At 45.7% G+C, this 25,687-nt stretch overlaps 1 protein-coding gene across 9 annotated transcripts in view; it reads left to right on the forward strand.

Annotated features, from left to right (window-relative positions):
* Positions 1-25,687, forward strand: part of ZNF142 (zinc finger protein 142) — a 43,208-nt gene that overhangs the window by 739 nt on the left and 16,782 nt on the right. For 3 of the 9 annotated variants that reach the window (XM_053283548.1, XM_053283552.1, XM_053283547.1), the window contains exons 2-4: positions 13,501-13,810; positions 16,808-17,500; positions 25,222-25,491. In XM_053283548.1, coding sequence (XP_053139523.1) covers positions 13,555-13,810; positions 16,808-17,500; positions 25,222-25,491 — 1,219 coding nt within the window. In that variant the 5' untranslated portion in view covers positions 13,501-13,554. Of the gene's footprint in view, positions 1-6; positions 192-263; positions 382-602; positions 639-2,787; positions 2,849-5,916; positions 7,564-13,500; positions 13,811-16,807; positions 17,501-24,599; positions 24,733-25,221; positions 25,492-25,687 lie in introns of those variants that run through there. The other 6 variants (XM_053283551.1, XM_053283555.1, XM_053283554.1 and 3 more) reach the window with 6 other exon arrangements.

A 25,687-nucleotide genomic window follows, 5' to 3' on the forward strand; every position in this document is an offset into this window, starting at 1 on the left:
GGTGGGGGTGGTGCTAGAGAAAGTGGGGCGCCTTCTTGAAAGAGGAAGGCGGGCAGCCAGGAGCAAAGGACGGGAAGGGATCTGGGTGGTGCCCTAAAAGGGGATCGCTGCCCCCTTACATGGAAGTGCCTGTGGTCAAAGCGGGGGGACTCGGTTAGGGAGCTCCCAGAGACTCCATATGGTCCTAAGGGGTGTGTATGTTACAGTGTGTGCTCTAATCGAGGCGGGTGGGCGGGCGGGCGCGGTCTGGGTGAAGGACTAGCCTCTGGCTTGGCCTGATGAAGGGCCCCAAGACCAAGGAGAGCCATGTCAGCGGTATGGAGTTGGTTTCCGGCAGCTGTGCCTCTCAGACAAACGGATTCAGTCTTCTCTCTTGAGCTGGTGACTCCCCTTTGCCTTCTTCTGCACTTTAGAAACTGGTAACAGTAGCCCACGCTTGGCACTCGGCGCCTGGGAGGTTGCAAAGGAAACCCACAAGGAGTAGGAGAGGAAACTAAGCGTGTTCCACTTTGGCCTTTTAAAACACATCCCCACCTCACCCAGTGGTTGGATGCCTGCAGAGCTGCTTTACACAGCTGCTGTTCAAAAGCAGAGGGGTGGGGGGGACAGGCTTTGTGGAGGAATCCTGTATTCAGGAGGTAAAGTGGAATTTAACGAGAAAATATGCAATGAAATATTTTCTCAGCAGAAGCTGAGCAACCTTTGGTTTCTTCTCGTAATAGATTATTAATGTGCATTATCAATTAGGTAGTGCTTATGTTGCTTACATACTTAGTTTGAAATGAATGATGTTAATTTGGCCTGGAATATTTGCATCCGATTGCCTTGGGCATACTTAGCTTCTGAGGATACAAATCAAAATGGCCATATAACATTTATGTTGGCCTATTGTGTGCCTATAGGTAGTTGTCTGGATATTCTTACCAGCAGCTAAAAATGTTTGTATCCCTGAAATGTATGCATTCCTGTATGATTCAATTAATTGAAATGGATTTCTCATCCACACTACAACAGACAATCTCCAAGCTAGGCTTATCTAAATAGATTTCGAGGACTGATGATTTGGCTGAATGCCATACCATTACCAAACCCTTTTGACTCCAGGAATTGTAGAAATAAATTGTTTTGGAAAGTGTTCAAGCTATGGGCTTATTTAGTGTTGTGATGTACATAGAGGACAAAATAGGGGAGGATAAGAACTTGGTATACTAGCAGTCAGAATGAGAAAAGAACAGCCTAGAATCCTGTGTTTAATCTCTATCACATGGAGAAGCTTGCATGATGTATATAGTGTTTCATTGCTAGATCTGAACACTTCCTGTAACCTTGGAATGCAAACTCATTTTACAGGGATGGAGATGTTTGAAGTTAGTTAACCTGGGTGCAAATGCAGAAACTTAATAGAAGAAAATAGCAAATAGGCCCACATAGCTGAGAAAGTATCTGTTTAATTGTCATAGTTTAAAATGTTAGAGCAATTCATTTTAGGTTTTGTAAAATTCTAGCATTTTTGGTTCTGCATCTCTAGCAATCTACGTGTTTGAATTCATGTGTGTACATGTACAGACTACGTATGTGTGCACTAACTAGTAGGAGCAGGAGCCCAAGATTGGTCGAGGTTCCTAAAGAAGGAGTTGGTAAAGGTACAGTCACACACCATTGTAATGAGAAAGAAAGAAGAGTAATATTTTTAAAATGCTGTGGCTACACAAAAAGTGATGAGTGCCCAGATTTGTAGAGACAATGTCAGGAGAGTTCCAATTGACTTGCCAGCCTCAGGTTCCAAATGACTTTAGGCTGGCAAGGTATACAAGCAACAAAAAGAGATATTTCAAAGGATGCTGAAATGCTAGTGGGTGACAAAGAGAAGGTGGAACTGCTCAACTCCTATTGCCCCAAAAGGAACACTATGCCATGTCACAAAAGCAATGTGATTGGTGAGAGATCAGGATTATAGTTCAAGATTGATAAACTGGTCAGAAAACATCTTTCTGCCTTACATGGGTTCAGATCTGCAGAACTATATGAATTGCATCTTAGGGTATTAAAAAAAGCCTAACTGATGTGCTCTCAGAACCTCTGTTTTTTATCTTTGAAAAATCCTGGCAAATTGGTGAGGTGTTACAAAACAGGCTAATGTCCCAATCTTCAAAAGGGGGAAATGAAGGATCCCAGAAACAGCAGACAAGTCATTCTGACTTTGAAGCTAGGGAAGATATTAGAACAGATTAGAAAACCATAGTTTGTAAGCATCTTGATAACAGTGCAGTGATTAGTAGATGCTAACATGGGTTTGTTAAAAATAAATAAATCTGCTAGTCTTATCAGTGACTCAGATGATTGAGTAGATAGAATTCTCATCAAATTTTCAGATGACACAAAACGAGGAGACCTAGCTAAAGACAGGAAAAATGATAGGTCTATGATTAATAACATGAAATTCAACCGAGACGAATGCAAAGTTTTCCACTTAGGCTGACACACACACACCCATCACCAAACAAAACCCAACATTTTTAGGATAGGAGATACCTGACTTGGCAGTAATACATAAGAGCAGAATCTCAGGTTTGCAAGCTGCATACGAGTCAGCAGTGTGAGGCAACTGCAAAAAAAGGGGGTGGGGGAGTGGCGAATGTGATTTCAGGCTGCAGCAACAGGACCATAGTTTCCAAGTTACAAGAACTAATAGTTCTACTTTCTTCTACACTAGTCAGAGCTCATCTGGAGTACTGTGTCCACTTCTTTGAGAAGAATGTAGAGAAACAGAAACTGATTCAGAGGAGAACAACAAAGATGTTCAGGGATCTGGATAACAAGCTCTCTGAGGGAAAATTAAAAGGACTGAGTATGTTTAACCTAGAGAAGAGAAGACTGGGGAAGGGTTGATTTGATTAAAACAAATCAATTTAAATCATGATTTAAATTGCTTCACAGAAGGGCTCATTTTTAATAATTCAAATTACTAGTCTGGAAGATTCTATTTAATCATCATTTTATATAAAAGTACATAGAAGTTGTCTAATATAGTATAAATACATATTTAGAGGTAGATGTAATGTTTAGAAGGTAGCTACACACTATAATTGGTACACACTTTTTCATAATGCTGTTTCACTCAGGCAACCAGGCTTTGCCTTTCGTTGTTGCACTGTTTGCATTTTGCACGCATGCCTTTCTTACTCACATGTACAGGAACTTGATTAAAAGATTCCCAAATCGGGTCTCTTTTATGGCCTATTGCCATGATAGGTGTTTCCCTTCAACAATGGAGGATACACTCAGAAATGGTTTCCCCAGGACTGCATGAATAAGTTCTGTTCACTTTTGGTTTCACTTTCTGTTCCCATCCCCATGCCGTGCATTTCATTTTCACTTTCTGTTCCCATCCCCATGCCGTGCATTTATATCCTGCTCTTAATCCAGGGAAAGTAGTTTGGGGGTGCGGGGAGACCCCAAGTGGTATTAGTTTTGCCAGCAGGGTTCGCTTCCTTGGTAAGCATCCTCCAACATTAGGGTGGTTTTTACCACCGATTGGTAAACACCCTCCAACATTAAGGGGCCTTGGCCATTAGGAAGAAGGATAGTCTTAGCCAAAAACTGAGTATGGACAACCATACTCTGGCCTCCACTTTCACTGGGCCTGCCTCCAGTCGTAAACCAGCATTGGAGATGCAGCAGAGTACCTGGAATACTGCTCTTAGGAATTTGTACTGGACAGGCTCCAAAGGGGTGATGTTGGAGAAGGGGCCCAACTGGACTCTGTAGAGAAGTTGCACCAGCAACTTTGCTTCAGATAGTTTGAGGGCCACAGGTATGTAGTGGCTTTCTGTCTGGAAGAATTTTAAGATGGTGACAGCACTCCCCTGGGCGCTTTGGGCAACATACTTGCCACAGGCCTTCCTGGTGCTCGATGCATGAAAGACCAGCCCCAGGTATCTGAAGCATAAGACCTGATTGATTATGTTCCCGTTTTTGATCAGGAGTGTGTCTTTAGTCTTCTGGCAAAGGCCATGATTTTGGTTTTATGGTAGTTTATTTCTAGGTGGTCCTCTTTACAGTATCGAGCAAGGGATCTAAGTCCTATAAGGGTCCTAGAGAGAATTGCCACATCATCTGCATAAAACAGAATGGAGATGTGTTGCTCTGCCAGCTTAGAGGGATAAAAGTCCAGGATGTTTAAGTGGCCCACCATGGTGTTTATGTAGAAGTTGAATAGAAGCAGGGCAAGTATGCAACCTTGTTTGACACTCTTACAGGTAGGGACAGCGCTTGACAGATGACCTTGGCAGTTGCAGCTGACTTTCAGGGATGTGCTGTCATGAAGGTTATGGATGAGAAGGCACCAGTCGATCGAAGAGGCTTCCAGTTTCCCCCACAATTTGGCTCGTGAGATGGAGTCAAATGTAGACTTGAGGTCTATGAAGGCACCATACAGGGAGACTGTGTTGTGAATGGCATATTTCTCAATTAGCTGCTGGAGTACTAGGCACTGGTCAATGGTGGATTGTCCCTCCCTGAATCTGGACTGGATCTCCACTAGCCAGTGTTCTTGTTTCAAGTAGTCTTTTAGTTTCAAACATAGGTGTCTGGCGTAGAGCTTCCTGATTGTGCTGAGCAAGCTGATAGGTCTATGATTTGCTAAGTCATCCCTCCTATCCTTTTTGAAGATGGAAAAAATAACTACTAGCCCCTAGCACTGTTCCCTGTAACAGAAAATCCCAGATGTTGTTGACTACCACTCCCAGCATCCTCAGTCAAAGCCCACTGTAGCTAGGGATTCTGGGGACTGTAGTCAACAACATTTGGGATTCTCTTTTACAGGGAACAGTGGCCCCCCAGTCCCTAGGAATGCGACCATGCTTATCAATACCATGTTGAATTATTTTTTATTAGCTTAGCGGAGATTAGATCTTCACCAGGAGCCTTCCAAGATCTTAGTTGCAAGATCATGGCCATTGGCCTGTGGGGTCCTGCAGGGTTCGGTCTTGTCCCCCATGCTGTTTAACATCTACATGAAGCTGCTGGAAGAGGTCATCCGGGGACTTGGACTGAGTTGTCAGCAATATGTGGATGACACGCAGCTCTATCTCTCCTTGTCACCTGATCCTAGGGAGGCCGTGGATGTCCTGAATTGGGGGCTGGAGGCCGTGATGGGTTGGATGTGGGCTAATAAACTGAAATTGAATCCGGACAAGACAGAGGTACTGTTGGTCAATAGGAGAGTCAATTGGGATGAGGAGTTTTTACCAGTTCTGGATGGGGTTGCACTCCCCTTGAAGGAGCAAGTACGCAGCTTGGGGGTACTACTGGACCCGGCTCTGCTTTTGGAAGCTCAGGTGGAGGCAGTGGCCAGGGGTGCCTTTGCATAGCTTTGGCTAGTGCGCCATCTGCGTCCCTTTCTTGCGAAGGCAAGAAAGATCTTGCGAAGATCTGGCCACCGTTACCCATGCCTTAGTCACATCGCGGCTGGATTACTGTAATGCGCTCTACGTGGGGCTGCCCTTGAAGAATATCCGGAAACTGCAGCTAGTGCAAAACGCACTAGGTTAGCTAGGGTTTTATCCAGAGCTGCCTGTTGGGAGCACATCACACCCATTCTGAAAGAGTTGCACTGGCTGTCAGTTCGTTTCCGGGTCCAATTCATGGTGCTGGTTTTGACCTTTAAAGCCCTTAACGGTTTGGGCCTGGTATCTGAGGGACTGCCTGCTCCCAAGGGTTGCTGCCCGCTTGATGAGGACATCTGAGGGGGCTCTGCTCCAGGTGCCGACAATGAGGGAGGCCCGGCTGTCGTGCACTCGGGACAGGGCCTTCTCTGTTGCTGCCCCCAGACTTTGGAATGCTCTCCCCGTGGCCATTCACTCCTCGGACTCCATCACAGCTTTTAGAAAGCTTGTTAAATCTTGGCTTTTTATCCAGGCTTTTACATAATTGTTTTTATTGCTGCTTCTATGTGTTTTTACCTGTTGCGTCGTTTTTATGCTTGTATTTTATAGATTTTGAATTTGGTTGTTTTTATATTTTTAGCTTAATATTTTTATTGTCATTCTATTGTATGTTTTTTAACTTTTGTAAACCACTTTGTGATTGTTTTTAATGAAAGGCGGTATATAAATGCATCAATAAATAGATCCTTGTCTTCTGCAGGTGGCTAGGCAGGCGGGTTCTCTATCGTGCCAAGGGCATCCGTGATCCCCTACTTCATCTCTGTGTGATTCCTTAAAGGGTCTTTTATCAGACCTCTAGTGGAATGCAGCTGTCCAGATGTGTTAGGTTGTTGCTGGGGTGATCTGTGGTGATTTGCCAGAATAGGGCCAGGTCATTGGTTCTGACTGCTTGGATGAGTTGTGAGTGACCAAGTGACTTCCATGTCATCTCTTTTCTTGTGTTTGAGAAGTTGTTTGTATTGCCTCTTCTGCTCTGCACAGACGTTGATCCTGCATTGGCTTTGTAAGCAGTGTAGTTGGCAATGAGCTGCTGCTGCTGCTCTTCTTCTTCTTCTTCTTCTTCCACATTCAGAATCAAACCATGATTTGGAGTGGTGCAGGTGCTGTTTGAGGCAAGGAGTGTCTTCATGAGTTAGTTGCTTTTGTAATTCCTGCACTAGGTTGCTGTAGCTCTCTAGGACTGTGTTGGAGGGTTCTGCTGAGAGCAGGGAAAGGTGGATGTGTTGGAAGTGTTCTCTTTTATTGCTTTGTCCCTACTCCGTTGTTGCTTTGTCCAGTTGGGACCATTTGATTTGGCAGACTCTTCCCGCTGGTAGAATTTATGGTTGGTATAGAGCCTCGGCATGGGGCTGCTGAACAAAGGGTTTTAGGCGTAGGAAGACTGGGAAGTGGTCACTGTCAAACTGGGGGATGACCTCAAAGTGGTCTGTGGATTGGAGCAGGTTTCAAGAGAGTATTACATAATCAATGACACTCATTTTGTTCCCAGCCCAGAAGGTAGGGTGAACATCTTCTAAAGCGCCATTTAGGATGTGGAGGCTGAGTCTATTACCCATTTGGGCCAGGCAGAGTCCTGCATAGTTTGACTTACTGTCCAAGTGGCGTGTGAGGGGGAATATATCTATTCTGGGTCAGGCAGGTAGCACTGATAGCATGCATATAGACAAGTATTGTCATCAAGGCTTAGTCTGGCATTAAGTTCGACGCCTGCTACTGTATACGCATTGGGGAAGGTAGAGAGAGATAAGGTCAGTTAAGTAGCTTTCCAGATCAGACAACAGTTTCCTGACCTGGGATTTCCACCTCAGTGGAGCTAGGTAGATGTTCATTACTAGCAAGGTACAGATTCTGAAGTGAATTGTTACAGCCATGGCATATTGCTTAAATGAGTCTTACTGATGTTGCATGCAGGGTGTTAGAGACCAATACTCCCAGTCTAGTTTTAGGTCTGCCCCTTCCCTCCCTGGCTTCCACTCTCAATGAGTATGAGCTGAAGCTGTTGAATGTGAGGTTCTTGGATGTCCAGGTTTCCTTCACCATTATGACATCATATCTGGAGGTGAAGTCTATAAAGGAGGCATCCCTGCAGCTGGAGTGCCAACCTGCCACACTTCAGGTCAGGAGGGAGACCGTATGCTGGTCTTTTGAGTGTCAGTCTGTGATTACATTAGCAGGGATCTGTGTAGAGGTTCCCAGTGGGGATTCTTGAGGAGTGGTGGATTGAATGCATGGGGCCACGGAATCAGAGTGAGAAGTCTCTCAGGAGGTTTCTGGTGCAGTTGGCTCAAATGATTCTTTGGAGGGCACATTGACCAGCCATTGCTCTTGTGGTTCCAACAGTTGTCTCATATTATAAATGCATCAAAGGCATGCCTGGGCTTATCTAGCTTTGCTGCTTTTATGTTTAGATGCTCCAAAATTCGAATGACAGTTTGTGTGGTTAAAAGGTGATTAAAATACCTACATTGCCAAGGTATTCTGGTAGCAATTCGTGGGGGTGGCAAGGGAGACATCTGGCCCTTTTAGATCTCCTTTCTCTCTGCTCCAGGGGGTTTCCCAGGCTGGAGTTCTTAGATGGAGTTCTTAGGAGATGCCTGATGTAATGCAGTCTCGCTTTGTAGCAGACTTTTGAGGGGTGAGGGAGGGTTCCCCGTTGCCCAGGACTGTAAATCTGTTCTCAGTAGGGAGTATAAAAGTTGTACTCACAGCTCCGTTGATGGGAAGGAAGGAGTTGATCCTCATCTGCTTCCCCACCTTGGCTGGTTGGGCGTCTGGGCTGTTCCTGTTTTTCCTCTTCTTGCCTTTATTTATCATGGTTAAGACTAGTGTGATTCATTTTTGAGATTTTCAACGCCAATGAAGAAAAATCCATTTTAAAGGCAGGAGCTAGTGAATCGTAGTGCTAGCTTGTCGCCATCTTGGCCACACCCTCAATTCCAAATTTGAAGTTATTAGTAAAAAGGAGGTTTCAACCCATCAATTCTCTCTGACTCATTCATGTGATTATAACCTCATTTTCTATTAAAAACCTCTATTTGTCCCATTTTAACTCTACCAAAGGTCTTTTTTATTCAGTCTTGAAATATTCTAGTGGAGTGATTGCTGGGTTTAAGATTTTAGCATATTTCAGTCACTGTAACTTTATATTTTATCTCTGACTCTCTTCTGTGGAGAACAAACTTTAGTGGATTCTTTCACTTTTCCCACTCTGTACTAGTTTATTAAAAAGTAGATCCTTTCCAATGCATTTCAAGTAAAGACTCTTGTCAGGGTCCTGTCGCCATTGCTCACCTAACTAAGGCGGCGGGCACCTGTGACAGTCCCCTTCTTTGGCGTCCGGAGGCTGTTGCTTTGCCTCTGAACACTGCGATAAGCCCCCCACCGGGCTCATTCTGCCCTCTCTGGCTCCCCTCCTTGCCCGAAGGAGCATCAGGCGCAAATGGTGAAATCTTGCGAGACCCAGGAGTGGGATCATAAGAACTTGTGCCGAAGTACCATGGGATCTTGATGTCTCACGGGAGTTCCGGTGAGACTGAGAACTCTCACGAGAATACCCGTGGGATTTTGACAGTATATAAAGACTGGCCGGCCGATGATGAGGGGCTAGACTGGTGAGAGCTGCCCAGCGCGTGGAAGCTCAAGGAACTAAGGACCGAGGGGCAAGAGCTCTCGGACAGGCAGCCTGTGTCACAAACAGGCATCTGAAAGGAGATTAGCTTGACGGCCCAACCTCTGAGGCTAGATCCAAGGTCACCATGATCACAGGGCACAAGGGGCTCCCGACAACTTCAGGGGACTACAACATATAAAATATACCAATGAGGATAAGAAATAGTTATAAAAGTAACTACAGGAAACCCTTGGTATTCGTGGGGATTCTGTTCCCCGCCATTACCATGGATAAGGAAACAGCAGATATTGAGACATTAGGTCTATGGTATCATGGGAGTTAGCTTCCTGGAGGCCGGGAAACCGCGGTCAAAATGGGGCAGGGGGCACAAAATTAAGTGCCCTACTGTGGTCTGCAGGCTCCTAGCACTCCAGCAATGCTCCCCCCCCAAGTATTAAAATCAATTTCCCCTCATGAAAAAATACGGTTTTGAAACTTTAAAAAAGAGAGAGAGAGAGAGAGAGCCACAAAATGGAGGTTGGAGGTCATTTCTGCCCACCCCGACCCATGTATATGCGGGTCTTAACCCTTTGTGTGCTGGTTTTAACTGTGTATGCCGAGGTCAGGTGCCCATTACCCAACAGTGGATACACAAAACCGTAGATAGTGTGTCCGTGAATGCCAAGGTTTGCCTGTATATGAAACTACACACAATTTTTAAAAAATAAAGGCAAGCCATGATTATAACCTTATAAAAAAAGGAAATAAGATATACCTCAAGTAGAAAGACAAGAAAGGTATCAATAGATAACTTCTTGCAAACAGATTAGCAGATTAAAACAGCATGGCAAAGATATAAAAATTAACTAAACCAAGGTTATGATAAATAGCTTTTTATAAACTAATTCAAGCAAAGATATTAAAGCAAACTAAACCACAGATAATAGTAAATGTCTTGCAAACTGGCAAGTTTAAACAATGTAACAAAAATACTCAAATTAGCTACACCAAGGTGAATACAACACATGGGGCAGCTAGCCCACATACAAATGACAAGGATATAAAACCTTGTCACATATAGATAAGTATAGAAAAATAAAAACTACAAAAGAGTAGGAGATAAAAAGTATCTCACAATGGTTTACAAAGCAGAATACTCAACTTGTAAGCCGCTTAGCTATTCAGTAAGGAAGAAGTCCTCATATTATGTAAGGTAAGGAGACGTGTATGGACTAATTAATAAAACAGCAGACCATGAGTGAAACACAATGGCTACATTTGCACTAACACTAAACTGGAGTTGGAAGGAGCCTCTGGTTAAAATTTGTGTACATTTGAATGAGTGCAACCGTAGTTCAGATGGAAAATGGACCCAAGGTTTCCCTCATCAGACTCCAATTTGTACCTTTTGTTTTGTAGTCAGTTTTGCTATCTGTACCTCCAGTTCTGCAGTGCCAGCATTACATCCGAACACGGCACGGCAGTCTTGCTCTTTGGAAACCAGAGTTGAGGCAGGAAGCTCCTTCCTTACTCCAGCTGCTATTGGCTGACAAGAAGGAAGCCTATGCAGCCAGATCCCCCTCCTCTCTGCAGTCTTGAATTCGCATGGAGGGGGGAGAGTAGAACCACGGATCTATTGGACCCATGGTTCCACGTTACATGCAAATGCAGCCAATGAAACTAACTTAACCCTTACAAAGGAAGTTTGCAAAATACCAACTAACTTATGACTAAGATAGAATGGACTGTCCATGGAAAAACCAAATTTTTTGTGGTAAACATAATACCTTGCTGACCATACAGAAACAGGTATAACTATACTAACAGAATTAATGTTATAAGATCAAGATTCTCATTAAGGCCCCTAGGGGCTAGGCAGTTCAATCTAAGGATCCATCTGACCTCTTTTAATAACAAGATTTTATCAGGGCATTAGGGTATATGTTGTAGTAGGGGTGTGCAGAATCAGTTCTAATCAAACCTGGTTCAGTTCGAACCCACCCGGTTCAAGCTCAGATTGGACACCCCCCCATGGGGCCAGTCTGAGTTCGGATCGAACTGGTTTGGCCTGATTCAGGTGACTATGCTTGTAAAGGGGAACCCTGTAAGGATTCCCCTTTACAAGTAAAGGGTGTCCCTAACTTTAAAGGGTTTGAAGGGGGGGCGGCCAAGAGGGCACCTTACCACCGGTGGTGCAGTGGTTCCTTGGCAACAGCAGCTCTTCTAGGCAGCGCAGGTCAGTTCCAGCCTCTGTGCATGTGTGGTGGAGGTCAAATGGTGGTCACACAAATGATCTCTGCACAGGAGCAGAGATCATGCAAATGGCACATGGAGTCCAGAACCAGACTGTAGCTGGCCCATAGTGCTGGGGGGACTGCTAGCGGGGCCTAGAGGAGCTGCTGCCACTGCCAGTAAAGCAGCCAATTCCAGAATGAAACAGGTAGGTGGCCTAGATTGAAAGATAAGTGTGCCGTCAAGTCTATTTCGACTCCTGGCACCCACAGAGCCCTGTGGTTTTCTTTTGGTAGAATACAGGAGAGGTTTACCATTGCCACCTCCTGCGCAGTATGAGATGATGCCTTTCAGCATCTTTGAACCGGCAACCTTCTATGCTTGTTAGTCAAGCATTTCCCCGCTGCGCCACTTAAGATGGTGGTGGCCTAGATCTCGGGTATAGATAGAAAATACCCTCAATCTAGGCCATATACCCATCTCTCTAGGTTTATTCATGAAATGCATAGAATATTGAATGTAGGATGGCAACTGTGTAACAAAAGTAATCCACATACTTTGGTATGTGAAAGTAATCCTCATACAGTGGCTCCAAAACAGAATTATAACCAGAGATAATGGCTTTACCTGGGGGATTTTGTATATTTTTGTGGACCTTGGGAAGAACATAAAAAACAGGTACTTGGGGTTCACTATTCAACAAGAAACCATGTTCAGCTTGAGTGATATACCCTAAAGATAAACCCTCTTCCAGAGAGAGACATATAAAAGTACTAATATCTGAAGTAGAATCTTTAGGACATGAAGAATAAAAGGTAGAGTCACTTAATTGATGGTAAACTTCCTATTCATAATCTTTTCTATTTTGCATGACTATGGCTACATCCTTATGGTTTAATAATTATATGTTGGTTATTACACAACTGTTCTAAAGCTGGTTTTTCTTCCTGAATAATATTAGACTAGGGAAAGATAGTGCCTTGTTCTAAATAGTATAATTCTTTTAGCACCATTTTTTTTCACACAGTTGTACTGCCGGACATAAAATACTTGCAGGAATAAACGTAGAAACAGGTTTGAAGGAGGTATAGGGAGTGATATTGCTTACATTTTGATCCTTGGAAAAAACCCCTTGGATTTAAAGTTCATACAAGCCTATTTAAATGAATCTGCATCTTTAAGGGGTCATATCTAAGAGTAGGTACAAAAGATACTTTTTCTACATTGTGCTTCAGAAAGGGTGATATCTGATAATTTGTAAATTATCCCTTTGTTTATCCTCCTTTTGTTCTTCATTCGAAGGCTGTAAGTATCCGGAGGACGTCTCTGGCCTTTTTGGGACAAGATGCTTCTTTGGGGTTGTACCTCCCTTGTTGACTCTAAAAAAGAAGATGAACTGGGCCTGGAATGTGGAGAGACAATTCTGTTCTGTGTAGAAGATGTAGCTTCATTGTGATGAGACAAATCAGATGTTTCTTCAGATTCTGCAAATGAAACAATTTTTTTTGGTGATGTCTAATTTATCTATTAGCCACCTAATGGCGCAGTGGGGAAATAACTTGACTAGCAAGCTAGAGGTTGCCAGTTCGAATCCCCGCTGGTATCTTCCCCAGACTATGGGATGCACCTATATCAGGCAGGAGCGATTTTTAAAACTTGAATTCTTTAATTTCTTCTGAAAATGTTATCAAATCCTCTTGTATTTGAGCAAATTTGGTCTTGAGTTCTGTAATATCAACATTATTCTTGACCAGAGATGTTTTATCCTCAATAAGAGTCTGTTTGTGAGAAGTTATTTATCAATACCTCTCTTTTTATATGGTTATAATTGTGGCTTCCTTTTATCTATCCCCCACCCCAATTGTGTGTAGTTTCATATAGTTCCTTTTATAACTATTTCTTATTATCCTCTTTGGTAGATTTTATATGTTGTAGTCCCCTGAAGAAGAGTCTTCACTCAAAATGCATTGGGATCTACCCTTTAATAAACTGCTACTGCACTGTTCCTGCTTCCTTCCATCCCATCCTGTACTGTACTGTTGAGCTTTCTGCTAAGCCGACATGAGTACAAACTGCTAAGTAATAATAAATATCAGTAACTGAAACTGGGTATTGATAATCCACCTATTATCCATTTCTTCTGAAGAAATCCATGCTTGCTTGCCAAGTCCAGGTGGTCAACGTTACCATTTTTTGGTGTGTTTTTAACAGGAGCGGTGCCCTCTTTGTGTCATGGTTCAAGACCACACCGAGGAATGAAAGGCAATGAGTGCAGGAGCCGTGACAACAGAGGCTATAGGAGGAGACAAGATGAACTCTCTTTGCCAGGAGCTGGTGTTACCTGGCCCAGCAGACGCAGAAAATGAAGACAGCCATGGCATTGCTAGTGAGAATCTATCAATGGGACAGAGTTTGCTTCTAACAGAGGCTTCTGTAGTGGGAACAGATACGGCTGGTGTTGAAATATTTGTAGAAGCCATGGCTAGCAGCATGTCCCTCAGCAATGCTGGCAATGCTACAGGTAGGTTGTGCTCAAACAGGTCACTGCTTCTGTATTAAAAGACCCACTTTATAACTACCTTCTCTTAGAGCTCTTGGGTGCGGGGGCAGAGTGCCCCATAGTGTTCATATTCTAAAAAAAAGGAGCAACCAAGAGCAGCCTTAGGATCTGTAGGCATGGGGCAAGAGGCAGAGAGACTGGCCTTTCTTCCCCAATGCTTTATATATGTCAGTTGGGAACAGGAATGTCTGCTAGCCTCCCCTTCTTGTTTTAGAAGGGGAAGACATGGAAGTTGTGCAGGATTAAATTTCAGGGACAGGCAGACTAGAAGACTGCAGTCTGAGATAGGCACACCTTGATCATTCCTGATGAGAAATAGCAAGGCTGGAAATAGCCTTGAGATTCAGTGCTACTACAGGGCTGGACGTTTTAAAGACTAAAAGAGCAACCATGTTTGTTTTTATTTTTATACTTGTGTACTGCCTTTCACTAAAATAGCCTCAAGGTGGTTTACAACAAATTAAAACAAGGCACTATCAAACTGATTTAAAAACAGAGACATAATTGAGATACTATTAAAATTCAATGAAACACCATAAAAGCCTTAATTAAACTTAAAAATGAAGCTCCTGCTTTTCCATCATGATGATGAGCATTAGTGTAGTGCAGGGATTCTCAAACTTGGGTCCTCAGGTGTTATTGGACTTCAACTCCCATAATCCCCAGCCTCAGTGGCCTTTGGTTGGGGATTATGGGAGTTGAAGTCCAATAACACCCTAGGACCCAAGTTTGAGAATCACTGGTGTAGTGGATTAAAGCCTTTGTCTCAGAGCAAGCTCACATGAGGGAAAGAAATGCTGAATCATCCTGCTCGACCTACCTGGCTAGTCTTCTCCTAAAACTATTCTGTATTATTGGTAGGTTCAAATGCTGCCGCCGCCACACTTTTTATCAACAGAGCTTGAACCTCCCTGGGCTTGGGGTGGAATCCCAGGGAAAACTCTCTTTATTTTGCTATTGGATAAGAAAAATCTTCCACGTGCAGGGCTGCACGTGGTGAGAAAACTGATAGCTGCTGAAAGTTTGAGGGTATGTTTGCACCAAATAAATCCCCCCTTCGGGTCCCCTTTTCCTGAGTTACAACCCAACTCAGAGAGGCTTGTAAAAAGAAAATAACTTTTTAAAAAAAGTTTTATTCAATCACTATAGACTGCTTCCATCTGAGGCTTTCTCAGCTTTTAAATACAGTTAAAAATACTTAGTAGGTTCCAAAAATAGGTTGTCTTAATGCACGCTTAAATGTTTATAGAGTAATTTGCAACTCCCTAGGTAGGATGGGCATAAGCTAGTGTTTCTTATTTTAGTTACATTGCAGGTAAACAATAATAGAACAGTATCAGGAATATGCAAAAGCACACACCCCAAATAAACAGAAATTCTAATGCAAACTCTTACTAAACCAGTTTCTCCTGCCCTAAACTTCCGAAGCCACTAGCCTTGGCTTCCTTTTTCCTTGAACTAGCCAGACTCTGGTTGAGAATCAAGCCCCTGCAGTTCTATCTTCCAAGAGCTGCAGTCATCCTCCTGCCCCCAACTTCCATGGCCACATATCCTTCTATGCACCTCCCGCCTAGCTTCTTCTCTAACAAAGAATTCTCTTCTTCCTGGCAACAGCTCTCTAGGTCCCACCTGCCTGGTGTGATGATTTGCTGAACCCTGGAGTTCACCAGCCTGCCAGTCAAGACAGAGTTCACTTCCAGTTAACTCTTTAGTGGGAGGGGAGGCTGGTCACTGCAATTAGGATTCAGGCCCTTTGAGGTCCTTAATGGGCTCCACAATGCCTCTGTGTATTCCACACAGATTAATGAAGCATCTTCGGGGCTGGGACGCTGATGCCCTTAGGATAAGGTAGTGACTTGGCAATAGCTGATATTTTATGTCTCCGCATCAGTCCTATTTCCTTCTATTAAACAACCCAGATGTCTAGGAGGATGGAGTGCATTATAGTGAATTGGAGCAGACCAAGAACTAGGATTTCTAGTTACATTTGCAGCCTGGGAGGCAGGATGTAGACTGGATAGTGATGGCCTGAAACAAGTAGAAGGGAATATTTTGATGACAAGGATGTTTAGGATGAGGAGTTTGGGCAGTGGGAAAGGTGGCTTAGATGTTATGGTTTTGAGAGCTACAAGGGGGTGCTTAGTGCAGTGGTGGCAATTGGAAGTGGGGATTTCTGTGAACATTTTTGGTGTGGTTCTGGGCATCTGCTGCATGAAGAGTTTGTCTCTTCAACCCATATGAGTTTGATATTCCTGTGTTTGGAAGACAATAGGCTCCTGTGTACAGTATTTTGCTGGAGTTCTTAAATACATGGTTACTGTTGCATACCGATGGTAGTAACACATCTTTTTAGAGAGACCATGGGGAGATTCTCACGATAGCCCTGGGCAGGCGGGGGGAAGACTGCTTTCCACTTTCCTTCCCCGCCCCGCTAGGTCAGCTCCGGCGCGCCTCCTGCATGCCCACATGGACAGCCCAGCTCCGTGAAGCACAGAGCAGGGCAGAGGGATCTGGGGCTGGAACTTGTTGTTCCGGCCTCCAGGCATCCCTCAATGCAATGCACGGCACGCATGTTGCAATGGGGATTCCCCCCTTCAGACAGGTGCTCTATGTGCCCATCTCTGTGATTCCTGATAGCTGGGGTAAGGGTGCAAGAGCACCCTTAACCTCGGTTAAAAGCTGGATTTATTAAGGTGGCTAGGTGGGAGGGGAGTGGAGGGATCTGCGAGAATTCCACCACTTCTCACAACCAGCCTAGCCCTGCTTGGGGCAGCCCAGGCAGGGTTAGGCTGGTTGCGAGAAAAGCCTCCTCATCTATAAGGTTGCAAGCATTTTAGTAATTGCTTCCTTGGGCTAGGCAGCGGTTGCTTGAATAGGTTACCTAGAGGCATGCAGTTCTTGTGTTTTTTCTGGATTATTTAGCAACTGTTTTATAATCTTCTATCCATACTTTTGCAGAGGTCTTGGTCAAAGTTGTGGAATTGTATTTCTGCGAGCAATGTGGACAGAGCTTCTCTGATCCCAGCCTGCTCTCCCAGCATCAGTGTATTGAGCTTTCCAGAGGACAACTCTCAAGCATCCCTCAACTCCAAGCATTACCACTAGGCCTTACTAGCCAGGACCTGGCTATATCTGGAGAGGAACCAGCAGTCCAGCAGACACCAGCAGAAAACCTGTTGGGAACAAGCAGGCAGGACCCTGAGCTGTGTGCTGAGCCTTTTCTGTGTCCCATTTGCCAGGCAGAATTTGCACTGCCCACTGAATTGAAGGAGCACTTTAAGGATCACCACAAACCCGAGGGTGCCCAAGTCTGCCCTGAGGAAGACTGTCACTTCAGCTCAGAAGATCGCAAACAGCTCCGGGGACATCTGCGACGTGTCCACCAGGTGACTCCGGTCACCTGTGCCTACCGTGGCTGCCCACTCTTGTTCAAAACCAGAGAGGTCATGGAGCTTCACCGCAGGAACCACTTCCCGTTCCACTGTGGGCATTGTGACTTCATCAGTGCCAACACGAAGCAGTTTGGGCAGCATAGGCACAGCCATTTGCAGGAGGCACTGCTGGAGACGGGAGCAGTTGGCGAGAGTACTGAGCACAGCTTAAGTGCCATAGTGGGAAAGGGACTGACTGATCATCTGCTTCAGAACTCAGGTACAAGAGAGAATGAGCTTTTGGGCTCAGACAGGGAGTGGGGTGAATGGAGGGGAGCTTTTTGTGTGCTGCACTGTGTTGACTTGGTGGCATGGAACCTCCTTTGTATATTAAAATGTTCCTGATTCACAGCAGGGATGCAGGTCCCCCCTCTAAATGTTTGAGGAGTTCCTATTGCCCACCCCAAACATTTGAGGAACTACCCCCCACAAAACATATTTCTCTCTCTCTCCGAAAGTGTCATAAGAACAGCCTGCTGGATCAGGCACAAGGCCCATTTAGTCCAGCATCCTGTTTCACACAGTGGCCCACCAGATGCCGCTGGGAAGCCCACAGGCAGGAGCATGTCCTCTCTCCTGCTGTTACTCCCCTGCAACTGGAATTCAGAGGCATCCTGCCTTTGAGGCTGGAGGTGGCCTAAAGTCCTTAGCTGTTGATAGACCTCTCCTCCATGAAGTTATCCAAACCCCTCTTAAAGCCATCCAGGTTGTTGGCTGTCACCACATCTTGTGGCAGGGAATTCCACAAGTTGATTATGCATTGTGTGAAAAAGGACTTCCTATTGTTGGTCCTAAATTCTCTGCTGCTGATATCCAAGGGTGTCTCCTTGAGTCGGTTATGGTTCTCCACGTGGTTCTCTAAGGCAGGACTATGCAAATTAGTTAGAATCTTCAAGAGGTGGAGAAACATGGTCCCACCCAGTTCTTTTAGTCCTGTGTGGCTCCAAGGCAGATCTTCTCAGCTTTTTTCTCTTACTGACTTACTTTCACTTTCAGGCTTCAACTTTTTGTTCCTGGATCCCTCTTAGTTTTCCATTGCTGTCTCTTGATATATATAAAGTTTTTTCTAGCTTTTAATTTGTTCCCAGCCCCACCTTCCTCCTCCACTATTGCTAGGCTCTCTGCCCCTTTTCATTCCCCTCCCTTCCCTTTCATGGAACATGCCAGGTGTGTGCTCCATGTTAAGAGTCAGGAAAGGGAAATTCCAGCAGGACATGCTTGTCGGAGGAGGGAGGAACCAGGCACCAGCCTCATTCCCACTCACCACCAGCTCCCTGGTTTGATCCAGCACTACGGCTTCCCCTCGCTCCTGAAGCCTTGTGGAGCACACAGCTGCTCTGAACCCAGCTCCTCACAAGCACAGGTGGCCTCCACAAGCAGTATGCAGGCCGCAGCCTCTGAAAAACACAAGGTAGCTTCCCAAAAATCAGCAGCCAATCAGGATCTGGCCGGGGGCAGCTAAAACTTTATCCACCAGGACCGTGGTGACCAAGAGCACTGCAGCTGGAACAGGCACGCAATTGGTGAGATCGGCCCATGTTGGACCTTCTGATTCTTCTACCACCACCCCCGCCCCCACCTCTGGGGCAGACCTAGCCTGCCCCAGCCTGCTCCAATGCTGCAATCCCTCAACCAAATGCCCTCTGATATGCCACCTGCCTGGCACTCATGGTTTGAGGATCTGTTGGTGCATTCTTTTGAGCACTATGATCAATTAAAGTCTAAAAAGCGAAAAAGGTACAGAAGGGAACAGTCCCTTTCCTCAAGTGCTTCATTTTCTGTTTCTGAGACTCCAGTCCCTAAGAAGGTAAAGAAAAAATGCAAGCACATTAAAAAGGTAAGGTCTAAGTCTAAGTATAGAGGGAAAAGGGTACCCATTCCTTTGACATATCAGACCATGATTCACCAGACCCCAGGGGGCCCACACCCAGAACTCCTGTGGGACCCCCAAGCGGGAATCCTCAACACACCCCAGACACAACTCCACCAGCGCTGATCCCAGTTATCCTCTTAGACAAAGAGCCAATTCCAAAGGGAGACACTCCAGAGGACCCTGGGGACCCCTTGGGGGGAACAGGCCCTGACCAACCAAAGATGAGGGGTCAGATGGTCAGGAACCAGAGGACTCTGAAGCCCCTTGGAGACTTTTCTCCACTGATGTCCAAGACTATTCATACATTAGACCCAGCTTAACCCTCTGGAATCCCAGCCTCTGAGTAAAAGTGCTATAGGTTTTTCCAGGGCCCAAATTAAACACTATGACATTTCCACTCGCTAAGCACTTCATTGAGTCTGCTAAAGGGGAATAGACTTTTTCTACATCTAAGATAAAAGCGGTAGCAATAGCCAAAAATTGTATTCCTTCCAGTGGGTGGGGTGGAGATTTTTAATACACCCCCAACAGATGCCCCAGTGGTCCAAATAATTTCTGGCTCAGTCCTCTCAAGCGATGGGGAGTCTGCCCTCAAAGACCCTGCAGACAAGCTCATGGAAGGGGCAATAAAAAGGTCACATGACTCTGCAGCATTAGCAATGAGAGCCTCAGCCGCTGCCTCCATGGTTGCCAGGGTCTCTCATATGGCTGGACAATCTAATCCAGGACCCAGTCTCTGACCCACACATTTGAGACAAACCCTGTTAAAATTACACAAGGCACAGGCCTTTGTCTCTTACTATACCTCGACTCCATGAGATTTGCCTCAAGGACAGGAGCTGCTTCAGTGCTGGGCCACCAGAACCTGTGGTTAAAATACTGGCGCATATACGGTGCTTCTAAGACCAGTCTGGCCACAGTACCTTTTGATGGGGAAAAACTCTTTGGGGATACAGCCTTAAAAGACATTTTAGTGGAGTCAAAAGATAAGAAGGCTATGCCCTCATCATGTAAACAAGATCGCCCACAGGGGAGTTTTTTTTTCCAGTCCTTTCGGTCCTCCTTGCCAGCAGGGGGCAGGGTTTCAGGTCCCAGCGTCCCTTCTGGGGCAGATCCAGACCTTCCAGACAGGGGTTTGGGAACAGGGCAACCTTCTCTGCCCAGAGCAAGCAAGCTAAACAGCAATCCTGACTCGGGCAGGTCGCCCCTGGTTGCCTCTCCTTTCACTTACACGCTTGGGAGGGCACCACCTCAGAAAGATGGGTACTCAACATTGTAAAGGGGGGCTACTGCATAGAATTGACCGAAAACTCATCTCATCGCTTTCTACCCACTCCAGCCTCCCACCTATCCTCCAAACACAAGGGTCTCCAGGAGGCGATCCAACACCTACTATCGATCGAGGAAATAGAACTGGTGCCAGCAGACCAACAGGGAGCGGGCATCTGTTCTGTCATCTTCACCGTACCCAAAAAGGACAGCTCCCTGCGGGTTGGGCTGGACATAAAATACCTCAGCCACTTCATAAAAAGAAGAAGAAATTCCACATGGAATCATGTGAGTTGATTGCAGAGGCCCTACACCATCGAGACTTCCTATCCTCCATAGACTTGAAGAAGGCTTATTATCTGCACATACCTATACACCAAAGCAGTCACCCTCTGCTGCACTTCCTCTTCGCCAAAATGCACTACCAACACAGGGTGCTACCTTTTGGCTTCTACGCAGCTCCACACATATTCACAAATGTCCTGGCACCAGTCATAGCCTATCTCCGACTCCTAGGGGTCAAGATTTGTGCTTACCTAGACAATGTGTTGGTCCAATCTCCATCTTTATAGTCTGTCCAGAGGTACCTCAGCACTACACTACAGGTCCTCCAGGCCCACGGGTTCCTGGTCAACAGGGAAAAAAGCCAGTTACATCCTTCCCACCAGCTGTTACATCTGGGCATCATGATAAACACAATACGGAACAAGCTCTTCTTACCACCAGAGCACAGAGCCACCCTGGAGACGGAAGTCCCTCAGGCCTTAGTACAGAAGTCCATGTCATTGCTCTCTCTCTCCAGGATCCTGGGAATAATGGTGGTGACCTTGGGAATCGGTAATGTGGGCGCGTTTCCACCTGCAGCCCTTACAGTGGTTCCTGCTACCCTAGCACCTGGAGATCCATCACAGGTGAGCCTTCCATCCCAAGTGCTACAATCTGAGATGGTGGGTTACACCTCCTCACTTCTCCATGGGGAAAGAGTTCCTAGATCCTCCACGAGTCATCGTCACCACGGACACAATCAAGTATGGGTGGGGCACCCACTGCCTCCACAACTTGGCTCAAGGAAAGTGGTCAGCCGCCAAAAAGCAAAACAGCATCAATTGGCTGGAGCTCCAATCGATCCAATTGGCACTTCTGACATTCCACCACATAGTCCAAAACCAAAACGTACTGATCCACACAGACAACACCACGGCGAAAGTGCCAGGGGGGGACCAGGTCGAAGTATCTGCAGGCAGAAGCTGTTCTTCTGTTCCCATGGACTGAATAAAATGCAGTGTCAAGAACAACCCACCATGTGCAAGGTGACCTGAACACAGTGGCAGATGGGCTCAGCAGGAAGGGAATTCTCCCCAGGAGAATGAAGACTGAACTCGAAAACCTTCAGATACATATCAAATCACTTCGGCCACCCATCCGTGAATCTGTTCGGAACTCCAGAAAACTGGAGTACCATGTTTCTTCACCAGGTTCCCCTGCCCGCAAGTGGAAGCGGTGGGTGCTCTGTCGGTGCCTTGGCCGGCAGATCTCCTGTATGCCTTCCCACCGACTCTACTCCTCGCCCGGTTTCTGCGATGGGTGAAACTCCTTGGGGACCAGGTAGCCCCGTTCTGGCCTCAAAACTCCAAAACCTGACAGCAGAAGTCAGGTTCTGACTTCTGATATTTCCAGTCACAGAGGACCTACTCCAGCAAGGCCCAGTGTACCATCCAGATCCTGGCTGGTTACAGCTAGCTGCCTGGAGACTGAACGGTGCTTCCTGAAACAGCATGGCTACTCCACAAAAGTGCTTGATACGATGCTGGCTTCCAGAAGTTCTTCCACAAACAGGATCTATCAATACACCTGGAGGACATTCCTCCAATGTTCTGCAAGACACGGAGTTCCTAAAGGGGCAGCTACCATGAAGCATCTACTGCAGTTTCTTCAAGACAGTCTGGACCAGGGTCTCTCTGCAAACACGTTGAAATGGCAGGCTGCCGTCCTGGTAGAACTCATTTCAGGGGGATCAAAACGCTCCAAGATGAGACACCCGCACTTGAAGCGTTTCCTCTGGGTGGCAACCCTGATTCCCCCCCCCCCCCCGTGGTGTACCATTTTCCTACATGGAACTTACATATGGTCCTGAAGGCTCTACAGAGTCCCCCCTTTGAGCCAATCAAATCTATCCCCTTTTGCCATCCCATCGGTGCGTAGGGTGTCTGAGCTCTGGGCCCTTTCAGTTCACAAGCACCTTTGTATTTTCCCTTTTTTTCATCCTAGGGCTGGCTCACCCTTTCATATGTCCCAGGATGTCGTCTTACCATCTTTTTGTCCAAAGCCAGAACCATCTTTTTGTCCAGCAGAAAAAGCTTGGCACAAGCTGGATGTCCGTAGGTGTCTGAAGACTCACATGAAACGCACGAAACACTTCTGTACTACGGAGTCGCTCATTTCCTTTTTGTCTCAAAACATGGGGCAGGCTATGACCTCTGCTACTATATCTCGGTGGCTCAAGGCGTGCATAGCCCTGGCATATGAAACTCAGAATCTTGAGGCCCCCACTAAAGTGTTTGCCCATTCAACCAGGGTGGCCACCACCTCGGCTGCATTGTCTACAAATGTTCCAGTCCAAGACATCTTCAGAGTGGCTACCTGGAGATCTCCATCTACTTTTACTAGGCACTATAAATTGGATTCCTTCACCTCTGCTCAAGCAGCATTTGGGAGGCAGGTACTCCAGGAGGTCCTTCCTTTGGAGTAGGTGGGAGTGCTCCCTGCCTAGTTAGGCTGAGGGCTGTGGTATGTCCCCACTCAGGGAGGTGCCCTTGGATGTCAGCAGCAGAGAATGGAGCATTGGTTGACTTACTGTGAAGGCTTCTTCTTGCTGCTGCATCCAAGAGCATCTAAACCTGCCCTTTAGCACCCGTGCCTACTCCGCAGGGACCCTTGGGGAGTATTTCTAAATTTTCTGCATAGAAAACAAAGATTCTCCTATAGACCATCTTTTTAATGGACAGTCTTTGTTAATTTTTTCTTGACATATTGTTAGTTTCCAGTTTGGGGAGTTTTTTTGCACCTAATTCAGTGTTTTTTCTGGTTGTTTCCACGAAGTGTTTTTTCTTCTTTAAGGTACTCTTGGCTTTCTTGGCCTAAAAGAACTGGGTTGGGCCATATTTTTCCACCTTTTACTCTAACTAATTTGCATGGTCCTGCCTTAGAGAGCCACGTGGAGAACCATAACCTACTCAAGGAGAAGCTCTGGATGCAGCAGCAAAAAGAAGCCTTCACGGTAAGTGAACCAATTCTCCATTTCTGGTAATCAATTTCATAGGATGACCCTTGGTTCTACTGTTATGTGAGAGGGAGAAAAATTTCTCTCTATCTACTTTCTCCACACCATGCATGATTTTATAGACCTCTATCATGTCTCCTTGCAGTCGTCTTTTTTCTAAACTAAATAGTCCCAGATGTTGTAGCCTTGCCTCATAAGGAAGGTTCTAGGCCCCTGATCATCTTGGTTACCCTCTTCTGCACCTTTTCCAGTTCTACAGTGTCCTTCCTTAGGTATGTAGTACTCCATACTACATATGGTATGCAGTACTCCAGATGTGGCTTTACCATAGTTCTGTATAAGCAGTTTTGTTTTGTATAAGCAGTTTTTAATATTAGCAGTTTTATTTTCAAGCCCCTTCCTAATGATCCCTAGCATGGAATTGGCCTTTTTCACAGCTGCCGTGCATTGAGTCAACACTTGCAACAAGCTGTCCACCACGACCCCAAGTTCCTTCTCCTGGTCAGTCACTGACAGCTCAGAACCCATCAGGGTATATGTGAAGTTGGGGCTTTTTGCCCCAATGTGCATCACTTTTCACTTGCCAACATTGAACCACATTTGCCATTTTGTCATCCACTCACCCAGTTTGGAGAGATCCTTTTGGAGCTCCTCACAATCTTTTGGATTTCACTACCCAAAAGAGTTTGATATCCTCTGCAAATTTGGCCACATCATTGCTTACCCCTACTTCTAGATCATTTATGAATCAATTAAAAAGCACCGGTCCTAGTACAGATCCCTGGGGGACCCCACTTCTTAATTCCCTCCATTGTGAAAGCTCTCCATTTATACCTACCCTCTGTTTCCTGTCCTTCAACCACTTAGCAATCCACACATGTACTTGTCCCCTTATCCCATGACTGCTAAGTTTTATCAAGAGTCTTTGATGAGGAACTTTGTCGAAAGCTATTTGGAAGTCCAGGTATACTATGTCAACCGGATCACCTTTATCCACGCACCTGTTGACACCCTCAAAGAACTCCAAAAGGTTGGTGAGGCAAGATTTACTTTGGGCTTTCCTCTCCCCCTAAAAAAAAAACTTTAAGTGAGGAGTTGCTCCTCAGGTTTTCCTTCTGTCTGGCCTCCTGATTCACAGGATATAGGAGATTGTGATGGGGAGCAACGGTGAAAAGCAGAGTTTAAAACTGAGAGCAGTTCCAGAGGGATGCTGTAACTGAGAATCCCCCTTCTCTGCCTTTTGGGTAGCAAGCAGCTCCTAAAGGTTAATGAAAAGTACCATGGACATGAATGGGGCTATATAAATAAATAATGTTTCATTGCTCTCCCTGCCAAACACAAGGGCCTCATTTCCAATTGGTATGTGCCCAACCTGGTTTCCATTCTTGCTTCCTTTGATTGATTAAAGGGCCTCTCTTGGTCTCAATATGCAATTATTAGTAAGTTGTCATTGGCTCACCTCAAGTCTGTTCTTTAAGCAATCTGAACCCCTGGTTTCCTTTTTAATTTTCTTTCCAAGGAGAGGCAGAAACACTGAGCAAGGCAGAGAATTCCCTCCAAGTTCAGAATGGTTGGGAGGTGACGGAAATGGAGCCTGGCCTGGGAGGGCCTGTTGATAGCAGTGATGTGCCTCACAAAAACCAGAGAAGCTCTGATAAGGAAGATAATGCAAGGAATGGAGAGGATGAGTCACTGGAGGAGGAAGAGGAAGGCTCTTACAAGGCAGCCCAAAGTGGCAAGAAGTCGTCTTCCAAGAAAGCAAAGTCCTCTCAGGCCCAGCTGCTCAAAGGTAAAGGCCTTCATTCATTTGGGAGCAGTGCAGTTTCTGACATTTCTCTTGGAAAAAAGCTGTAGCAAGCAGCCAGGCACATCAGGTTGTTTTTGCAACATGCCCCAATGGTTCGGTCTGAACCAGTCTGTCTCTGACTAGAGTTTACACAACAGCTCCCACTCCTGCTTCCTGCCAGGTTGCCTCTGGAATGGAG

This window comes from Hemicordylus capensis, chromosome 1 (genome assembly GCF_027244095.1).
Source record: "Hemicordylus capensis ecotype Gifberg chromosome 1, rHemCap1.1.pri, whole genome shotgun sequence".
NCBI lineage: Eukaryota > Metazoa > Chordata > Lepidosauria > Squamata > Cordylidae > Hemicordylus > Hemicordylus capensis.